Here is a 19930-nt window from a genome sequence, read left to right as displayed (position 1 = left end):
TCCAACTTCCACGCTGCTGATCCCTATTTGCTAAAACACAAGATAGACCGTCCATTGCCCTGCATAAAATCTTTTAATGGTTTTGTACATCCTGTCCTCACTTTTGCATTGCCCTCCCCCAATCCTTTCATGATCAAGCTCAAGCCCACTGGCTTCAGTGCAAACATGACTACTTCTCATCAGCTTGCCATGACCACCCCATGGAATTAAAATGTCCCTCCTGAGTACTCCCAAACTCCAAAATGCATGCTTTCAGTGTTCATCCCACTGCTCTGTCATCACACTGTCCTCTCACTGTATGTGAGCTCCCTGAAGACAGGCATCATGTCTTATCACTGTTGTAAATCACACCATGATGGTTAAAAGAAGGATTAGTCTTGCATCTACATGAGACATGCTAAATAGGACAAAAGAGATATGATAGAGAGAGTAAAAAAACAAAAGGAAGAGGAGGAAGAAAACCTAACTCTGCCCTAGTCCAATGCCCTTCTGTGTCCTTACCACCCACTGGGCAAATGTAAGGAAGACTGCTAGTAGGGAAACATTGCTTGGCATTGAGATACCAAATGGGCCACACCAGTGAGTAATCCAGACTACTGAGGATGATTTGCAAATAACAGGAAATCACTGCTCTCTGATTCAGCAACCCAGAACTACTGAGCACTGACAGTGCAATAGCACTCCCCCAAAGAAAGCAGAGACATGCCATTAGGGACCAATGTGGTCATGATCTGCTAGAAAGCCTGGCCTTCTGATGGCCAAAAGTGTTCCTGTATACATGTAGAGATTGTATTTATTTATTTGAGAGAGAGAGAGAGAAGGACAGAGAGAGAGAGAGAGGGAGAGAGAGAGAAGGAGCGAGAAGGGGCAGAGGGAGAGGGACAGAGAATCCAAACTGAGCGCAGAGGCTGACGCAGGGCCTGATCCCAGGACTGCGAGATCAAGACCTGAACCAAACCGAGAGCTGGCTGCTTAACTGACTGAGTCACCCAGGTGTCCCTAAAGAAAGCTTCTTAAATTATATTTGTAAATAGTCGGGAATAGGATGACTATTAATTTCTGTTTACTTAGGACAGTCCCATGTGGTCCTAGTGTACTTATTTATACTGCTCCTCTCACTCTCAAGTGTCCCATTCGACTGATAAATTAATTAGACACTGTCCATGAGTATCAAGCTCAGGAGTCAAATAAGTAGTCAAATGACAATGGGAATCTGATTTCTGGATTCAAAGAATTTTACCATACATTGGCACTGAATAGTTCAAATATTTTCAATTTTTTTCATGATGACAGAGAAAATCTATTCTACACAGCTCATTTTTGCCTTCCCCATACCACCCTCTCCCTGCAGACCATGCCAGAGCATGGATAGGCCAGTATAGCATACCGAAATAAGTGAGGCCTCTGAAATACATTTAAAAAATATATCTGTGTTTAGATTTCGGTTCCTCCTCTATTTCTAAGGAAGTTGCCAGGGTTAGTCTTCCATGCTGACAAGGGCAATTTCTGAAGGAAGAGGATAGGATCGAGCGCAAGAGGAGGAAGGAAAAGCGATCATGTTCAAGTCCTCTGACTTGTCTGCCACCATTAGGTGACCCTGTACTGATGTCTTTCTCTTGGAGTACCCATGAGTGACGACATTGGTGGCAGCACAACCCACCCACCAGTATTACTCAGAAACCAGCTGCTGAGGGAAAAACTCTGAGCTCAGACTGCATTCAGCTGCACTGATAGCCCATGGGGTGGACTCCGCAGCTTGCCTCCATGGGGATCGATTAATGCTGAGATTGTCGATGGCTCAGCATAGGTTTCCTCCCCCATTGGCTTATGAGATTCAGCCAAGCCCAGCAGTCAGCCCCTGACGGAGCAGTACCATCTTCTGCCTCTCTGATCACTTCCTTCCCCAAGCAGCTTACCTGAAGGGTTGTTGCTAATTGTATGACTTTGTGGTCCTGATGTGTCTTACCTGGAACTAAACTGACTATTTCTCCTATTCTGCGGCACTTGGGAAGAAAAAGAAGAAGATGCTACCCAACTGGGGGCTCTGAGTTTTCACTGGGGAGAGCAGAAAGTTTAAAGGAATTTGGGCTGAGTAGACAAAGGATGCTATGTAGTAAAAGGACAAGAGAAAAATGCAACACACTGCCCCTGGGGACAACTAGCACCAGCACTGCGGCACGTTCTAGAGCTGCCACCGCTGCTCCCTGACAAGGGGCTAACACCTGCCAGCGTGTGCTCGGGCTGATGGACACACATAACTAGCGAGCAAAAGCACACAGTGTATTTGGCTAGTAAATAAGGAAATCACATAAACTAAGTAGTTGTGAAACAATAGGACACAGGGCGGTTTACCTTGAAAGGAGCATAAATGACAGATTACAAAAACTTAAGCCTCTGTAAAAAATGTGTGTGCCTATATACAAGAATGTGGGGGGGGAGGCTTCTCCAGAACCTTTTCCCATTACATAATCATCAACAACAAAAGAGATGGGGAGTGTGCATTTTATGTGGTCATCTTATTTCTGCAAGGAATAGCAAGTCACTAAAAATACAAAGAAAAATATTAAAAGCACATAAAAGGGACACACTTAGAGAAATGGAGGAACATTTATTCAAACACTAAAAAGCAGTCTAAGGAAAAAAGATTCTCTCCCCAAAACTGGCTATGGAAGAAATAAGAAATACTTCAACTTTCTAGACTTTGTGATCAAAACTTCCCAAACAATGACGTATCTAAAACTGTGAATGGCATAAACTATTGAAATGAGCAAAAGGCCAATTCAATTCTGATAATGATGCAATCAGTATTTATCAGTGTGAGAGGATTTATTTTACAAACGGCATGTGAATACAGCATGAGAAACGTATCGATAATCAAAAAAAGAGAGACTGGACCAATGAGATGACATATTTATGGAAACCATAGAAGCCTATGGAAACTGATGAGGCACAAAAGCCTCGTTTGAAAAAAAAGTATGTGCCACCATTCAGAAGTTGCTTCAATTTTTTAATAATTGAAATTTACGTGCACCGGCCCACTTGCACCCTTTGTTCTTCTTGAACTAAACTGTTTTCTTGTAGCCTCATGTTTACTGAAGCCTAAAATTAGAACTGACAGCAATTCACTGCAACAAAGTGGGCTTCCTCCCCTGCCCGTCCGCCTGCAGCCCATGTCCCATTCATGCCCTAGAAATCCACTCATCTCTCGGTGGTCATCTGCCAAGAGAAGAAAAATAGGGCAGAGATGAAAACATGTCGTTCAGGCAGGGGAGTTGAGAGCGAACCTGCTGGCTTCTCCCTCCCCCCAGTGCCTCCCATCAGGACCTCACCTCTGCACTGCTGGTCCTCGCTCTTGTCCTCCTTCGACACATCTGACGCCTCCAACAAGAGCTGGTCCAGCACTTGCTTGCACTCTTGCAGTAGTGTAGCTACAGCTTTTTGGTTATTCATGATGATTACTCTTCCTCAACGATGAGTTAAGTGTCCCTGGGTCTATGGTGATCAATTACCCAGAAGAAGACATCGATTCTCAATAAAAGAGCCCCTTTAAGGCGGAGGTACCTGGTGAACAAAAGCAGGAGAAAGATGACTAACTGAAGCATCATCAATTATCTGTAAGACTCAAGCAGGGAGGGATAATAGGGTAAACAGATGAAAATACATGACCGCCCCCGAGGACTTTATTAGGGGAGTGTGTGAAATTACTGCAGGGCCTGGTCTAGATGGGCAGCACCTCGAAGGCATCGGAGAGCAGAAGGGAGAGGCTCCTGGTGCAGACCTTGGTTACCCACAGTGATGTCAGTGGAATCCCACGAAGCCACATGAAATGAATATACCCTATGATTTATGTATCTTCTGCATATTTTACATCAGTGCCTCTGGATCTCAGTGACACTGCACTTTCTGTCTCTCTGGAAGTCTACAGGAAGCATCTGGCTAACAGTTCTAATATTCAGTTACAAGCACATGGCGATATGAAGTTTACCATTCTCATAACCCGCTACTGATTTCCCCTGTGAAGTATTCTTCATGGTATTTAGCATCGTCTAATTTGGACCATGATAGGCAATGACAGATGCCAAATTTAAAGCTCTTCACAGCCAGGCAACTTGCCAAATAAAATAGAGAAATGATATCTCAGAAAACCCAATTTCCTAGATCTATCATATGGATGAATTTATCATATGGATGGATGAATCTACTTATATTGCTATTTAACATATGTACAGTTGAGAGATTTCATATGCAAATATGAATATACTGTAATGATCTATGGCAGTCAAGGTAATTTCAAGAACAAAATAAATTACCGACAGTACAAAAATGCCTGGCAAATAAATACTAGAAAGTTACTAGTTTAACAAATCTTTTTGTCTGTCTTCCTTTTATTAAAGAATGTTCATTGTAAACAAAACAAAAGGAATTTTGTTTTGTTTACAATGTACAAATGAAACAAAGAAACTGAGTTTGCCAGGATAGACTGTGGAGCTGCTGTTTGGTTTGGACACTCTTATAGGGCACATAGAATTTTATTACCAAAGCAAAAGAGTCTGAAAGCGAAGAAAGTAACAGATACATGGATGGTTCCAGTCCCTTTGTCTCGTAGCTTATACATGCAATGAAGTAATCATTGAAAATATTAAAGCAGTGAATTATTGTGTAGGTGTTGGAACAAAAAGGCCTCATTTTAAGAAGCTAGTTTTGAATTTTAAATAGCAAGAAAACATTTTTTCTTTTTTTTTCTATTCTAAGACTTAACAGGAACACAGAATGAAAGATGAGCTAATTGTGTCATCTACACTTTTCATTTTTCATTCTAACCTGACTAGTACTCCATATGCTTTGGATTTTAAAACACACACACATTCTTTACACAGATAAACTGACAAAGCAAACTTTTTGGGTATTACAGGCTTGTGTCATTAAAATAATTGAGTTTCGTTGGTGAAGAACCCCAGTAGAGACTTGAATACAAAATTCTTGTTACTTGGAAGAGTATTCACAAAAGTGAGATTGTGAGGAATTAGTTATGGAAGCATTTAAGCATAACAATAAATTAAATCGCTCTTCTGTTTAATATGTTTCAGAAAGTATTCCTGCATGGTTTGGCTTGTTGGACTAAATGGTTTTCAGTGTCCCTTTTAGCTCAAGTGTTTTTAAGTCAATGCTGTGTAGTAAGAGCTGGCGATTAGCTTGCCTTTCTACGAAAGGAACCAAGAAGTAAGGGCTGGTCAGAGAGTTAATTAGTGAACTAGCGTGAGCAAGAGGCCACGTAGCAATGGCATCCTATTCCCAGCATTCCTGAAAAAGGGAGATGTGGCTAGAATGGGAGGTTAGTATGGAAATTGAGAAATGCAGTTGGTGAACTGAGAAAGTTAACAAACTTTGCTTGAAATTAGCCACAGGTGAATAGGACACATTCATTTTCTTCAAATAAAAGCAAGAAGGGGGATCCTTTTTCTAGGATTCTTTTTGGACTTCATGTAGAAAGAGGGGTATAATAAGAAAATATGAAGAGTTCATGTACAAAGGAATAAAACTGTACTGTAATATAATTTTAATAGCGTGTCACCCCTTTGTCTAAAGGCTTATAGTAATATTTTATTGGTACCATATCATCCTCTTAGAAAGTCGTCTTTTGTTACACTACAAATGGAAATAAATTTTCGTTGCTCTGTTTCTGTAAATGTTTAAACAGAAATAGCATGTAGTAATGAAAAGTGGACTTGGATATAGGAAAACTGTTACACATAATAGTGTTCAGTGGATATTTGTGACTAATTCTACTTCCTTCTCTATCATTAACTATTTGTGAGACCTCTGAGATTCACTTTTGAGGCTCATTTTTCTTATCTGTAGTTTATGGGGGTTAAGTGGGAACAATTGCTGATACTTTCCAGGTCTTAAATTACACACTCAGCAGCCTGTCTGTTGCTGGGGAATATCTGATACTTATTTACTCACTAATTCCTGGCTCTTTTGAGAACACTTAAGTATAATATTTGTATGTATACTTTCCTCTGTGGTTTAGAAATGTTGGCTTGAATCTTAGAGGTTGATTACTAAATAAATATAACTCTGCTTTTGTTCTCTCACTCGAAATCCCGATGCCTAATGCACAGATCATAAATCTCTTCCTTTTGTCTCAGTGCTGTGAAAGAGAGAGAAGCTATGTGATTCTGCGGGGACAAACAACAGGACTTGACCTAATAATTTGGGTAAAATGAAAGCAGGTGAATGGGGGATTCCCTGAGGAAGTGATGTTGGAATTAAACTCTATAAGAAGAACAGGGCTTAATGAAGTTAAAATGGTGAAGAATGGACCTAATGTAGAAAGAAATATGGAGGGAATGAAATAAGGCCAAATTAGTTGAACAAGGGATAAAAGGAGAAAGTTGATATGAAGTGAATTTGGAGAGCTAAGTAGGGGCTGTTCAGGGAACTGTATGCCAGGTAAGGAATTTTTTGTTTACCCTAAGAGTTATAGGAAACGACTGGTAGCAGGAGGAACATGACCCCAGATTTGCATCTGGAAAAGTTCATTCTGTTTTGGCTGTAGTGGTGGCAGAGAGGAAGAAGGTGATTGCAGGTAGATAAGTTAGGCATTTATCGCAACAGTCTAGGTGAAAAATAACAGCAATTTGGGATAGAGAAAATTGGACAAATTTGAGGGCCGTTTAGAGAATAAATGCAGTATTGCTGTTGGACGATTATGAATGGTCTTAAAAATGAGTCCCAAGTTTCTACTTTACCATAGCTCAAAGCTGAACGGACAACATTACCATACTTTGAGACAGGGAACATAGACGGGATCTTCTAGGAAAAGACATAAATACATCTTAGATTTTGTATTTCTAGCAATAAAGACAGTAAGAAAGATAAGTCATAACTGTCCAGAATAAGCAACTGGATTTTAACCAAGAAAGTATTTCTAAAAAAAAAAAAAAAAAAAAAAAAAGATTTTTGAGATAATTAATGTTCAGTCCTTGTGACTTCCCAAAACATACTGAGGATATTCTTTATACTTTTTGAAAGTTATAGCCTTTTCTCTTTTCCCTGCAGAATTCAGGAGAGACAATAGGAAGAAAATACTGTAACATGAGAAACACTTTGGAATCCAACCATCTGTCCAGACTTGTATGGTTCATTGTTAAGCATAACAGAGGCTGGAGCCTAGGAAATTTTCCTTCAGGCAACAGTCCTGCTGGAAATTTTGGTCAGCTTCCTTTATAAAAGAATCATTTTCAATTTCAACACGTATCAATTTTTTGCTCCCTGAACTGTGGCATTCTATGAATTGTACCTATTTCTAAATTGAATCATGTTAGTTTCCCTATATTTTTTTGTAATGTATGGATTTTTTTTAAATTTTGAAATCCCCCAACATATTTTTTTCTAAAAATTAAATAGAAAGAGGCCAGCAAAAGCAACAAAACATACAAACAGATACCTCTAGAATAACACTAGATACACAACAAAGTTAGAATCTAAGGCACACATGCACACACACAGCCAAATGGTCATGTGTTCATACATTCCATGTTTGATTTTGATACATGTGTACTTTATTTCTATTGGTGACCTAGAATTTAACTGAGTGGCTGAGTTATAATTGACAAATCAGCCATCATTAAAAGTAAGCAAATCAGTGGATTACTCAAAGCATGATTTCTTTTGGCATTTGTGAGTCTTTTTCCTTGGACAATTACCCCCACCATATTGGGGGTAAGTCAGGGAAAATAAAAGAATTCCAAAGGTATTCCATGGTTTACTGGCTGCCACCTCTGTATTAATCCACTGGTCAACCAGTCATAATCCTTAAGCTAGAAGATGTGGAGAGGCATAAAGAAGTAGAAGAGATGGCTTATACGGCCAAGGAGTTTGTAATATAATTATAAGAATAAGACATAAGTACATTTAAAATGAACTACACAGGGCATACTAAATGCGATTACGGTCCAAAAGCTCAGTTTAAAATATCTTTGTTGGAATTCAATTAATGATTGGTTAGATTCATAAACAAACCCACAGAGCTCATTTAAGTCATATGTACATAAGTAATTATACTAAATATACTTTTTCACCTACATTCAAAATCATTTACCATATTGTTTTTATGAGAAAATGAATTCTGGTCTCCAACACAGAACAAGAATGCATTTCTCCAGTCAGTCACTTGCAATGACAATCCAGTTTCTCCGAGCCTTTCGCCCGCCCTGAGCAACCCCACAAAAAACTGACCATAGCACCTCTGGTCCTGGTTGGTGCAAGTGGGGAAACAGAAGGAGAAAGAGAAGTCTGATTGGAGTCTAAGACAACCGTGCGGCTTGGATAAATATGTCTGGGTAATGGCTATTGTTAGCATCTTAAAACTGAATAAAAAGGGAGAAGAGAAGGCAACTTCGAAGTCACCAAAATCCAAAAGAGTAGACTTCTATTTCTAGCAGTATGGAAGACTATACACCCTGACCAACATTTCCACTGAAAACAAGTAAAAATGCTGGAAAAGCACTTTAACACCTCTAAAATGTATCAATAAAATGGTAAGAAAGAAGGACTACTCAGAAAACATAAATCAAGTAAAAGCTGGAACCCAGAAAGTTAACCAACACAGAAGCTAGGCTTCGCCTTGAGTGAAATTGCAAGCACTCTAAGCCGAAACTTCAGTTTTCACTATCTAGGAGTGTGGGAAGATAGGAAAAAAAGCCAAAGGCCTACACAAGGTGGGACATATAAGAGGAAACTGCTCCCTTGCATAAAACTGATGTCCTAAAAGGTTGAATCTTCAGTGTAAGGGCAAGCTAAATAAATCCCCGTCCCCTCCTGCCACTTCCCAGGAAAGCTGCCTGTGGCAAAACATGCTGCTTCTTGGAGGAGAACAAAATTTTTTGCCCTTGAGAATCTGAAGCTGCAAGATCCACAAAACCTCTACCTGATAATTACTTTAAAATAAGTTATTTTAAAAAGATCCTAAAGCTTTGGGAGGGCACACCTAGTAAACTCCAACTTATCACATAATGATATCCCCACATAGGCATCATGCAGAGCTCATGCAAATTCTGAAATTAACTGTGTTTATTGAAAACATGTCAAATACCTAAGTCATGTTTTTCATTCATTCTTTAGCCTTTATATGATGTTTTTCAAGATCTCCAGAGATAAATAATATTCTAACCCTGTGTTTGGTATTTAAAATAGCTACACCAAATAGAAGGTGATTTTACATGTGAATTTCATGAAACAAAAAAAAAAAAGGTTCCACGTTGGTAGTTTTCTCAGGCAATTGGTGGACTGAAAATTAACCTTCTCTAAAGGAATCTGACTTAAAACTAAGCTTCAAAGAATTTCCATCTGTAAAATACCAAGAAATATGAGTTCCTGATCAAAGCTCACAAAATGTATGAGGTAAGAGGAAACAATGGATGAAAGAAGAAAGAACAGATAGTTAAATCAGAACTTCAAAGAATTTAGATAACGGATTTATCAGATACAGACTACAAAGTATACATGTTTAAAGATCTGAAAGAGTATGTTGAATGTATGAGTTAAGAGCAAGAAACTATAAAAAGGCACAGGCAGATTGAAAAAGAGTCAAATAGAATTTCTGTAAATGAAAAAATAATAATTAAAAATGTAAAATGCCATGAATTAGATAGATTTGATAAAATACAAGTTCTGGTTGAAGTTATAATTTTTAAGCTGGTTGATAAGTCAGAACATTTCATCTAAAATACAACAACATAAGACAGAAAGAGGGAAAACACAAAAGAGAGGTTAAGAAACAGAAAGGATTGATAGAAAAGCTCTAACACATGACTCACCAGAATCTTAGAAGGGAAGTAGAGGGGAAAGCAAAAGAAATGTTTAGAGACATAACGACTAAGAACTTTAAGAACAGGAGAAAGACAGTAATTAAAATACCCATAATCTTCAAGCAGGTTAAATAAATAAACAAAAATCCACATGTAGAAATATCATAGCAAAACTATGGAACACCAAAGGCATACAGAAGATCTTTAAAGTAGCCAGAGAGAAAAGACAGAGTACCTTCAAAGAAACAACAGTGAACTTATAGCTACCTAGTTAAAAGCAACAATGGAAACTAGAAGATAGTGAAAGGGTACCTTCAATATGCTGGGGGAAAACCTTGAAAAATAAAAATATTTAAAAATAAACATCAACAGATTCTTACTAAACAAATCTCTGTATACTTTAGGTAAAGGGAGAGTGATCACAGATGAAGGGCCTGAGATTCAAGAAAAATAATAAGCAACAAAAGTGGTGAATTGTTGGCTAAATATAAATACGAATTGTATAAAGCTACAACAATAACAATGTCTTATGAGATGAAAAAATTAGAAAAAATACACATACAAACACAAACAGCATATATATCAGGAGAAGAATGATTGATGTTAAAGTGTTATAAGATTTTGGAATTGGTAGGAGGAGGGGAGATATTAAGTTTAGACTGTGAAAAAAATTTCTAAATTAAGCCTAAAAAAACTGAAATAAAACATATGACTTTCAAACTGGTAGAAGGTCAAACATGAAAAAAAAAAAATGCAAAAGAAGGCAAGAGGGGTACCTGGGTGGCTCAGTTGGTTGAGTGTCTGACTCTTGATTTTGGCTCATATCATGACCTTGGGGTCTTGCGATCGGGTCCCAGTTGGGCTCCATGCTCAGTGCAGAGTCTGCTATCTTTCTACCTCTGCTCCTCCCCCTGCTTACATGCTCTCAATCTCTCTCTCTGTCTTAAATAAATAAATAAGTATATATATATTTAGATTTTATTCATTTACTTATTTGCGAGAAAGAGAGAGAGAGAGAGAATGGGAGGGAGAGGGAGAGAGAAGCCAAGACTCCATGCTGAGTGTAGAGTCTGATGCAGGGCTCCATCTTACAACTGCAAGATCGTGACCTGAGCCAAAACCAAGAGTCAGATGGTTAACCAACTGAGCCACCCAGATGCCCCAGGATAAATTTAGAATACAAAATATGACGGTAGAAATAAATTTAAATATATCAGTATTTCCAATAAATACAAATGAACTAAATGCTATAGTAAAAAAATAAAGATAGACTTGATTAAAAAAATAGCTACATGGGGGCACCTGGGTGGTGCAGTCGTTAAGCATCTGCCTTCGGCTCAGGGTGTGATCCCGGCGTTCTGGGATTGGGCCCCATATCAGGCTTCTCTGCTAGGAGCCTGCTTCTTCCTTTCCCACTCCCCCTGCTTGTGTTCCCTCTCTCTCTGGCTGTCTGTTTCTGTCAAACAAATAAATAAAATCTTTAAAAAAAAAATAGCTACATGGATTTACTTAAAGCATAAGAATAAAAAAAAGTTAAAGGTAATAAGATAGAAAAAGATATATTAGAAAAATACTAACTAAAAGAAAGTATAGTTATAGTAATATCAGACAAAAAAGACTTTAAAGGAAAAAGCATTAATAAAGATAAAAAAGCCACTTTACAATGACACATGATTCAGTTCACCAGGAAGGTATAGCAATTCTAAACTTGTATGCCTCTGGGAACATAACTTTTAATATATATGAAACAAAAAGTGAAAGAACATAAAGAAAAATATGCAAATACATAATCATAGTGGGAAAATTTGACACACTCCTCTTAGAAACTAATAAATTCAGCAAACAAAAAATTGGTAATGATACCAGTTATTTGATCAACACAATTAACAAACTTGATCTAATAGATATTTATGAAATAACATATTAAACGATTGCAAAATATACATTGCTTTCAAGCATACCTGGAACATTTACAAGAATTTAATGCCTACTGTGCCATGAGACAAATCTCAACAAATTTCAGATTAATGGTATACATATGACACCGTATGACCAAAAGGCAATTGAGTTGGTAATCAATAACAAAAGAAAAATGCTCATATTGATGGAAATTAAGAAATATACTTCTAAATAGCTTGCAGGTCAAAGAAAGAATCATTATGAAATTTAGAGAATATTACAACAGAATGTAAAGACTACATGTCAAAATGTGGAATTCAAAGTGGAACATAGAAGAAAATTTATAGCCAAAATACTTAGAAATAAAGACTGTTGGGAAATTAATGACTTAAGCTTAAATAACCAAAAGTAAGGAAATAAATAGAAAAAAATGAAAAAAAGTACAAGGAAATAAAAATAAGCACAGAGATTAATGGAATAAAAAACATATTCAATAGGAAGCTCAACAAAATAAAGTTCTTTCAAAGGACCACTGAAATTGATAATCTGCTGGCAAAACTGATCAAGAGATTGAGAACAAACAAATAGAAGTAGAAATAAAAATCTTAGGAGGGGGCATTACAGATGCTATAGAGTTTTTAAAAAGCTAATAAGAATATTGAAACATGTTTTACCGATAAATTTGAAAACAATAAAATGGGTAATTTCTAGATAAGTATAACTTACTTAAAAGAAACCAAGAAGAAACATAAAACCTTTATGGTCCTATCATCTGAGAGAAATATAACTAGCAGTTGAAATATTTTCCTACAAGGAAAACATGAGGAACATACATTTTTACCAGAAAAATTTTACCAAACATTCAATAAGCCAATAAATCCAATCTTATGCAAAATATCCTTTAAATCAGCAACAAGTGGCTAGAAAAGGTAATTTAATAAAAATCCACCATTTACCATGGCATAAAATATGTAAGGTATAATAAAAAATAATATATGTGTGTATATATGTATATATATAAATGAAGTAACTTAAGAACAATTCTAATAATAAATATGCAAGATTTTGGAGGGAAATTATAAAACTTACTTCATTAAAAGACATTAATGAAAATCTAAATACATGAGGAGATATTCTGTGGTAGTGGCCTGGAAAACTCAATATTGTTAGATATCAATTTTTCCCAAATTTATCTATATCTTTACGCAGTTCCAATCAAAATTGCTACAGCTCTACGCGTGTTTGTGTGTCAACCTGACCAAATGATTCTAAAATTTATGCAGAAGGACAAAGTTCAAGAATAATCAAAATACTTCTAATGAAAAACAACAAGGGAGGAGGGGGAGTGTCATATCAGATGCCAATAATTAATATAAAATTATATTAAATGATGCAAAAGTTATTGGCACTAGGGTAGGCAAATTGACCTTCTAAATAAAATAGAGTGCAGTAAGATACAGGTGTATATATGGAAATTTGGTTTATTATACTAGCTTAGTATGTGGCATTGAGCTAATGGTTATTTTTTTTAAACCAATACTAGCTAGATTAAAGACTTACATGTAAAAGACAAAATATGCAACTTCTTTTTTTTTTTTTATTTTAAAGATTTTATTTATTTATTTGACAGAGATAGAGACAGCTAGTGAGAGAGGGAACACAAGCAGGGGGAGTGGGAGAGGAAGAAGCAGGCTCCCAGCGGAAGAGCCTGATGTGGGGCTCGATCCCAGAACGCCGGGATCACGCCCTGAGCCGAAGGCAGACGCTTAACGACTGAGCCACCCAGGCGCCCCAAAATATGCAACTTCTAAAGGAGAATATCTAAGGACAACATTCTTTTTGATCCTTTGGTTAGGGAAGAATTTCTCAAACATCTGTAAAAAATGCAAATCACAAGAGATTGATATTTAATTAGTGGGAGAGATAAACTTCTGATTAGTAAAATGACACCATAAAGAAAGTAAAAAGACAAGTCATAAGCTGGGAGAAAGTATTTGTAATGTATATAACTGACAAAGGATTTCTATTTTAGAATATATAGAATTCCTTTAAGTCAATGAAAAAAGGACCAATCACACAGTAGAAAAAGAATGAACAAAAGACCTGAATAGACTTCACACAAGAGAAAACCTTAATGGCCAACGAACATATGAAACGTGTCCAACCTCATTAGTAATCAGGAAATACAAATTCAAACCATAACCATTCACAACTTCTTGACTGGGAAAAAATTTAAGTTGGGTAACAGTTGTCAAGAACAGTTAGTGTTACTTCATTCACCACTGTTGGAAACTACAGTTTGGCATTATTCAGTAAAATAAAAAATGCACACAGTGGGCACACTATGACCCAGGGTCCACTTTTAGACATACACTCTAGTTTGGAGAAAATTTTGGACGTTGTGTCTAGGAAATATAAGCATGTTCACAGTGACACAGTTTGTAATAGCAAACAAACAAAAGGAAATAATCCATGTATCCCTCAATAGGAGAATAGATTAAAACACTGAAGTGGATTCATACACTGGACTAGAATAAGCAAGTAAATGAATGAATTACAGTTACACATAGCAATATGTGGATGAATGTTAGAAATGTAGAATAGAAAAGCAAGTTACAGATGAATACATGCATAAAGTTTAAAACATTTATAGCTAAACAATATAATATTACAGGATACAAATATATTTGGTAAAATTACAAAGAAAAGGAAGGGAATGATAAACTAAAAATTCACAACAGTGGATTTATGGAGGGGAGAGTGAAGATGTGAGGGAAGTGTATGAACACAGCAGACTTCAAAGAAAGTAGTATTTTTTTTTTTACGTAGATTGATCTATGAGCATCCATCATGTTCTGGGTATATTACACCTATTTTATAATTTTTTGATATCGATTTGACATTTAATGAAAAAATTAAAAAGAGGAGGGCACCTGGGTGGCTCAGTTGGTTAAGCGTCTGCCTTCGGCTCTGGTCATGATCCCAGAGTCCTGGGATCGAGTCCTGCATCAGGCTCCCTGCTCAGCGGGAGTCTGCTTCTCCCTCTACCCCTAACCCCTGCTTGTGATCTCTCTCTCTCTCTCTCTCAAATGAATAAATAAAGTCTTTTTAAAAAATTAAAAAGAGGAAAATAGAAACTGAAGTCTAGGAGTATTGCATAGGTAATAAATATCAGTTCCTGCCCTTAGGATTGGAGCCAGCGGTTCCATTGAGAGACAGCAAAGGAGCATTTCAGAGCAGGGAGGGGCACTTGCACGGGGACTTCTGAAGGGGGTAGATTTGGAATAGCTGGAGAGAGAGGTGAGGAAAAGAAATCTAGTTGGAGAGTGATGTGACAAGAGACCTTGAGGAGGAGATCCTCATCTTGTATTCAGGATCCGTGAGTTAGCAGAGGCTACTGAAATAATGATGAGACAGGCAGTTTGAATCATTAGTTTAACAAACACTAGATTGCCAAGAAATTAGATTCCCCTTTTCTTTTCACTTACAAAGAAAATGAAGGAGTGTGCTGTGATTTAAAAAAAAAAAAAAGATTTTAGGGAATTCTATACATGAGAGAGGAGTTCTTTCCAATGGCTCTTTTATATGAAGACTTCTAGCCTGCAGGCCACACCTTGTGAGAGTGGGAGACTGGAGGCCAAAGCTGTCCCTTTTTTCCAAGTTGTCTCTGTCTCTCTTGCCCTTGTGCCCCACCCTCCCCAGTTCCTGGCCGCTGAAGGTGTTTATCAAACTTGACTGCACAGGAAAGTGCAATCAGAGTGTTCCGGGTCACGAATGGGTTACCTGCTGGCCTCAGGAAAAAAGAGGAGGGGAAAAAAAGGTCATCATCATGGGGGCTGTTGCTCATACTCTCCAGCTACAGTTACCCACTCCATCAGCCATGGTGACATCTGATGAATTATGAGCTCAGCCCCCATGGCTAGAAGAGCAACATCTCAGGTCAAGGTGAACCAAACCTGCCATCTGCTCCTGTTCAAGGATTCTGTACTTCCAAATGGTACTTTCAGGGAGAGTATTCTTTGTATTTTTGCACCCCAAATGAGAGAAGAGCTGCCACATATACTGACTCTATATGCCCCCAAATCCAGAGCTGCCATGACACTGGAGGGCAATCAAGGAGCAGGAAAAAATTATTTTACAAATTTCGAAGGACCTTCAAACTGGCAAGTATACTCTTGGAGGCAGATATTGTCCACCCAAACTCTAGGTGAAGAATCTGAGGCAGGAGGAGGTTGAATATAACTTGCCCAAAGTCCCAAGCAAAGATCAGGACAAGAGTTCAGGGGTTCTGACTTGTCCTCAAAACACACTTACCTTCTCATTAGATAGATACCAGAGTTCTAGAAGAAAACACGGCAAGAAAAAATTCACTGGAAGAGACATATTTATTTATTTATTTATTTTTAAAGATTTTATTTATTTGAGTTGGGGGTGGGGCAAAGGGAGAGGGCAAAGCAGGCTCCCCGCTGAGCAGGGAGCCTGATGTGGGGCTCGATCCCAGGACCCTGAGATCATGACCCTGAGATCATGACCTGAGCCAAAGGCAGACGCTTAATCAACTGAGCCACCCAGGCACCCCTGGAAGAGACATCTTTCAAAGAAGAAATGGTGTAGACTCGACTGTTAATGTAGTCTATGCTTTGGTGGACGAGGCAACTGAAACGCCCTGTTTAACAGTCAGAATGGCAAACTTGCTGGATATCTCCAGGGGTGGAGTAGGAGGAAAGTCCAGGTAACAGTGTGGTATGTCCATGGAAATGGCATGAAGTACACTATGGTATCAAATGGCCAGGGCTATGAAGCATTACATCCTTGATGAAGCCAGCAAATGTAGGGACTAAAGTTACTTTGCCAACAAAATATGTTCAAATCTGTATTCATAATTCTCACAGCCAGGAGAGTTATTTTGGAAAGAGCCATGTAGATTTTGAGTTAGGGGTAGCCTGCAAAGGAACAGTCTGTCTCGAGACAAAAGGGATGAGGGAGCTCTGAAATTATAGGAGCAGCAAAATGAAGATAGGAAGAGGAAGAATTGTACTTTCACTGTCTGAGCCATCAATACGTAGCCAAGGCCTTTTGCAGTTAGGGTTCTTGGGTTTAAATTTCAGTTTTGCAGCTTATTAGCTGAGCAGCCTTACACGAGTCAGGTCTCAGCTTCCTCATCTGTAAAAATGGGTACTAATAGGACCAATCTCACAGAGATTTATAAGGATCAATTGAATTATATTGTAATATCGTATAAATATAATAATGTAAATATTATACATCAAACACAAGGAACATCGCCTACCATGTAATAAGTGCTCCATAGTTATCAATTATTGTTATCAATAAAATTTTCAGGAAATAAAATTTCAGTTTTTAAAGGGCCATATAATTTTTCTTTATCTTCTTTGGATTCGATTTCCGTGTTGACTTAATTAGCATTTATGTTCATAAGAAAGAAAATTGCTTCGCTATGCAACATTTTCAGATTCTTGATATTTTTCCCAGTATCAAGTCCTATAATAATGGGATTATTCCCTAAGTAATTTGCCAGATCCACACTCAGTTAATGAATAAAAATCTGTTAGAGAATTGAAATATTATGACCAGTTAGACATTTTCAGGAAGAAAGATGTGAGTTTTATTTGCTTTAAAAAAAAAAAAAGCCCTTAAAACCCAGCCAACTTGGTTTAATCAGCTGTTTGCCTCCAGCACTCAGCCTGTCTTTCCTCTGTCTGAGGTGGCAGGCAAGTGAGCCCTGAAGTGGTCAGGGAAAGAGCGTCCATCGGATTACAGATCAGACAGAAACACCCCCAACCCCACATCTTCTTCACTCCAAGATACACACAAAGCTCTTTATTTATTTTTTACTTAAAATGTCAAAGGCGCTTGAGGGTGGGCTTCTGGATTGGGGATTGGCAGACCACACTCCTGGGCTGACATAATAAAAGTCCACCATGTGGCCGTGTGATTCACACAGCGTGTGCATGTCACCAGCAACCGATGGGTCTTGGCAGGGAGCCTCCTACTGGCCTGGGAACAAACACGACCCACATTTTCTCGAGTGGCAAGAGACTGCTGAGGGAGAACCGCTGGGATATCCACACACTTTGAGGGCACAAAGGCAAAAGTAGCACTGAGTGAGGCAGACATCCACCCACCGAACTACTTGAACACAGGGATAACCAATACAGCCCCGGGGCCGGGGGCTCTGTAGGACAGTTTACAGCAGGACTTTACCACACCCGTGTGATCTTAAGGGGGAAAAAAGTTCCTATAAAGAAAGGATGGCACATTTAATTTTTGGCTTACCTCTTGAGAGCTCCTATGCATCCTATGGTATGTACAAATTACAGAGTCCTTAATTAACACAGGTCATTTTAGGAGCCAGAAAGACCCTATTAGAAAACCAGATCTACTTCTGCTCTTTCTGTAACCTGCAGAGAGCTTTGAGGCCCTCCTTTCATCAGGCTGACTTGGAAAATGAGTACAATCTTAGAATTTCAGGATTTCCACTTTGTTTAAGCGTTCTGTTACCGGGGAAAAAGTTGCTCAGTCACAGAGCAAATATGCTTAGGGCATCAATCACCTGATGTGAGGGATAACTTCATCGTTTTTGAACTACTCCACTCGCTTTCTTTGGTAGTTCCTCAAGCAGAAGAACTCATATTTTCTCTTTTCTCTAATGAGGAGGATGGAGAGCTGAGTCTTAGTGTTAATTCTATTCTTTGCTTTTAGCTAATGAAGGAATATTTGCCAGTGTAGAACAGAAAAAAAATTTAAAATAAGTAAATCAAACTAAGCAAGTGAAACACATTAGTTTTTACACAGTCTTTGACAGGCAAAAATTAACAATCTGTTTCCTACTGTTTCCTTAATGTTTGGCTTTAATAGCTAACTTAACGGGTCTATAAAATAATATGTACTGCATTTGCAAACTCCTGAATGGTAGTTAAGCATATGCTGAGTATCCATTATATATTGCACTTGATACTTCTGAAGGTTGCCAAGAAACAGAATAGACAACCCTCAAAGACAGCCTTATTGGGGAAGTAAAATAAGTATTTAGTTTAGCTTACAAAACATTCCAAAGCAATATTCTGACCTATCAGGATGGGTTTACTTACATTTAGACAAGTTGGAGAATTCATTCTATCCTTTCCACTATTCCAGAGGCAGGCATTCATATTAAATCTTGACAAAAGAAAATAGGAGAATTACCTTACTTTTATAAGGAAGATAGCTAGTAATATAGCCCCCATTTGAAGATAAAGTCAGAAGTTCAATGGTTTGTCCAAGTTCAAATGGCAACTCACTGGGATTATCTGCAGGTGTTAGACACAAGCTTTTAAACATCCAATCCACTGTGGTTTTATGTGACACTGCTCTGTATCCCTGGCTTTTGTGGGGAAGAAACCACTAAACACACTGAAAAACAGGATGCATTACTTTGGTAGAATATTGATTCTATGACAGAAATGTATATCCCAGACTGTTTTAAAAAACAACTCTTGGGTTGGTTCTCAAATTTTAAAGCACTGAAATAACAACGACTGTGTTTTTCCTGGGGAAAAAGTATCCTAATTTTGACCTTATTCAAGCTGCAATATAATTCCAGAGGGACCAATGAAGGGGAAGGAAAGAACTGATGAGGCCTAAGTGGTGATTGCATTTATAGATTAATCCTGACAGGGAGCAAATACATCTCCTCCCAGGAGGCCCCAGTAGAGTCCACTAAGAAGTGAGGCCGTTATTTATGAGCACAGTGGATTTTTCCCATTACAATAAACATTTTAATTACTTTAAGTGAAACATTCTGTTTTAGTGGTAGTAAGCTTAAAAACTAAGTACCGTATAGTCATTTTTTGGTCATTTCAATGGTTATGTCAACTATGTATGCAACCCTCTCTTATTCTTTACAGTGTTTCACACAGCAAGTTGTCTTGCCCTAAAATCAAAATGGGAAAATGGTATACATTTATAAAAAGGCATTTCACTTACCAAAACCTGTAAGACTCCACATGGAGAAAGAATGGGCCAAATGAGTGGTTGGCAGCATGGCCCCAGAGCAATTTCATTTCCATCCGTTTTACATAGTGGCTTTCCATGTATAATTTCATTTGAAGCTAATAAGTTTGGAAAACACTTATCCAAATGAATCAATGAAGGTTGGGTGGACTAGAATAATGATGCGATTTTTATTTTCCAATAAAATGACAGATTTTCATTCTAGG

The 19930-nt window shown here is 37.9% G+C and overlaps 1 protein-coding gene across 8 annotated transcripts in view; it reads right to left on the bottom strand.

The window, feature by feature from the left end:
• Positions 1-19930, bottom strand: part of ALPK1 (alpha kinase 1) — a 121203-nt gene that overhangs the window by 54081 nt on the left and 47192 nt on the right. For 4 of the 8 annotated variants that reach the window (XM_057310007.1, XM_026499193.4, XM_026499198.4 and 1 more), the window contains 2 exons: positions 18824-18890; positions 3330-3561 (listed from right to left, as the gene is read on the bottom strand). In XM_057310007.1, the coding sequence (XP_057165990.1) occupies positions 3330-3450 (121 nt within the window). In that variant the 5' untranslated portion in view covers positions 3451-3561; positions 18824-18890. The remainder of the gene's footprint in view (positions 1-3329; positions 3562-18823; positions 18891-19930) is intronic. The other 4 variants (XM_048212175.2, XM_026499194.4, XM_048212176.2 and 1 more) reach the window with 1 other exon arrangement.

The sequence above is a fragment of the Ursus arctos genome, unplaced genomic scaffold, assembly GCF_023065955.2.
Source record: "Ursus arctos isolate Adak ecotype North America unplaced genomic scaffold, UrsArc2.0 scaffold_11, whole genome shotgun sequence".
NCBI classification, from domain to species: Eukaryota; Metazoa; Chordata; class Mammalia; order Carnivora; family Ursidae; genus Ursus; species Ursus arctos.
Note: the sequence above shows the minus strand (reverse complement) of the source record. Positions and strands in the feature narration are given on the sequence as shown.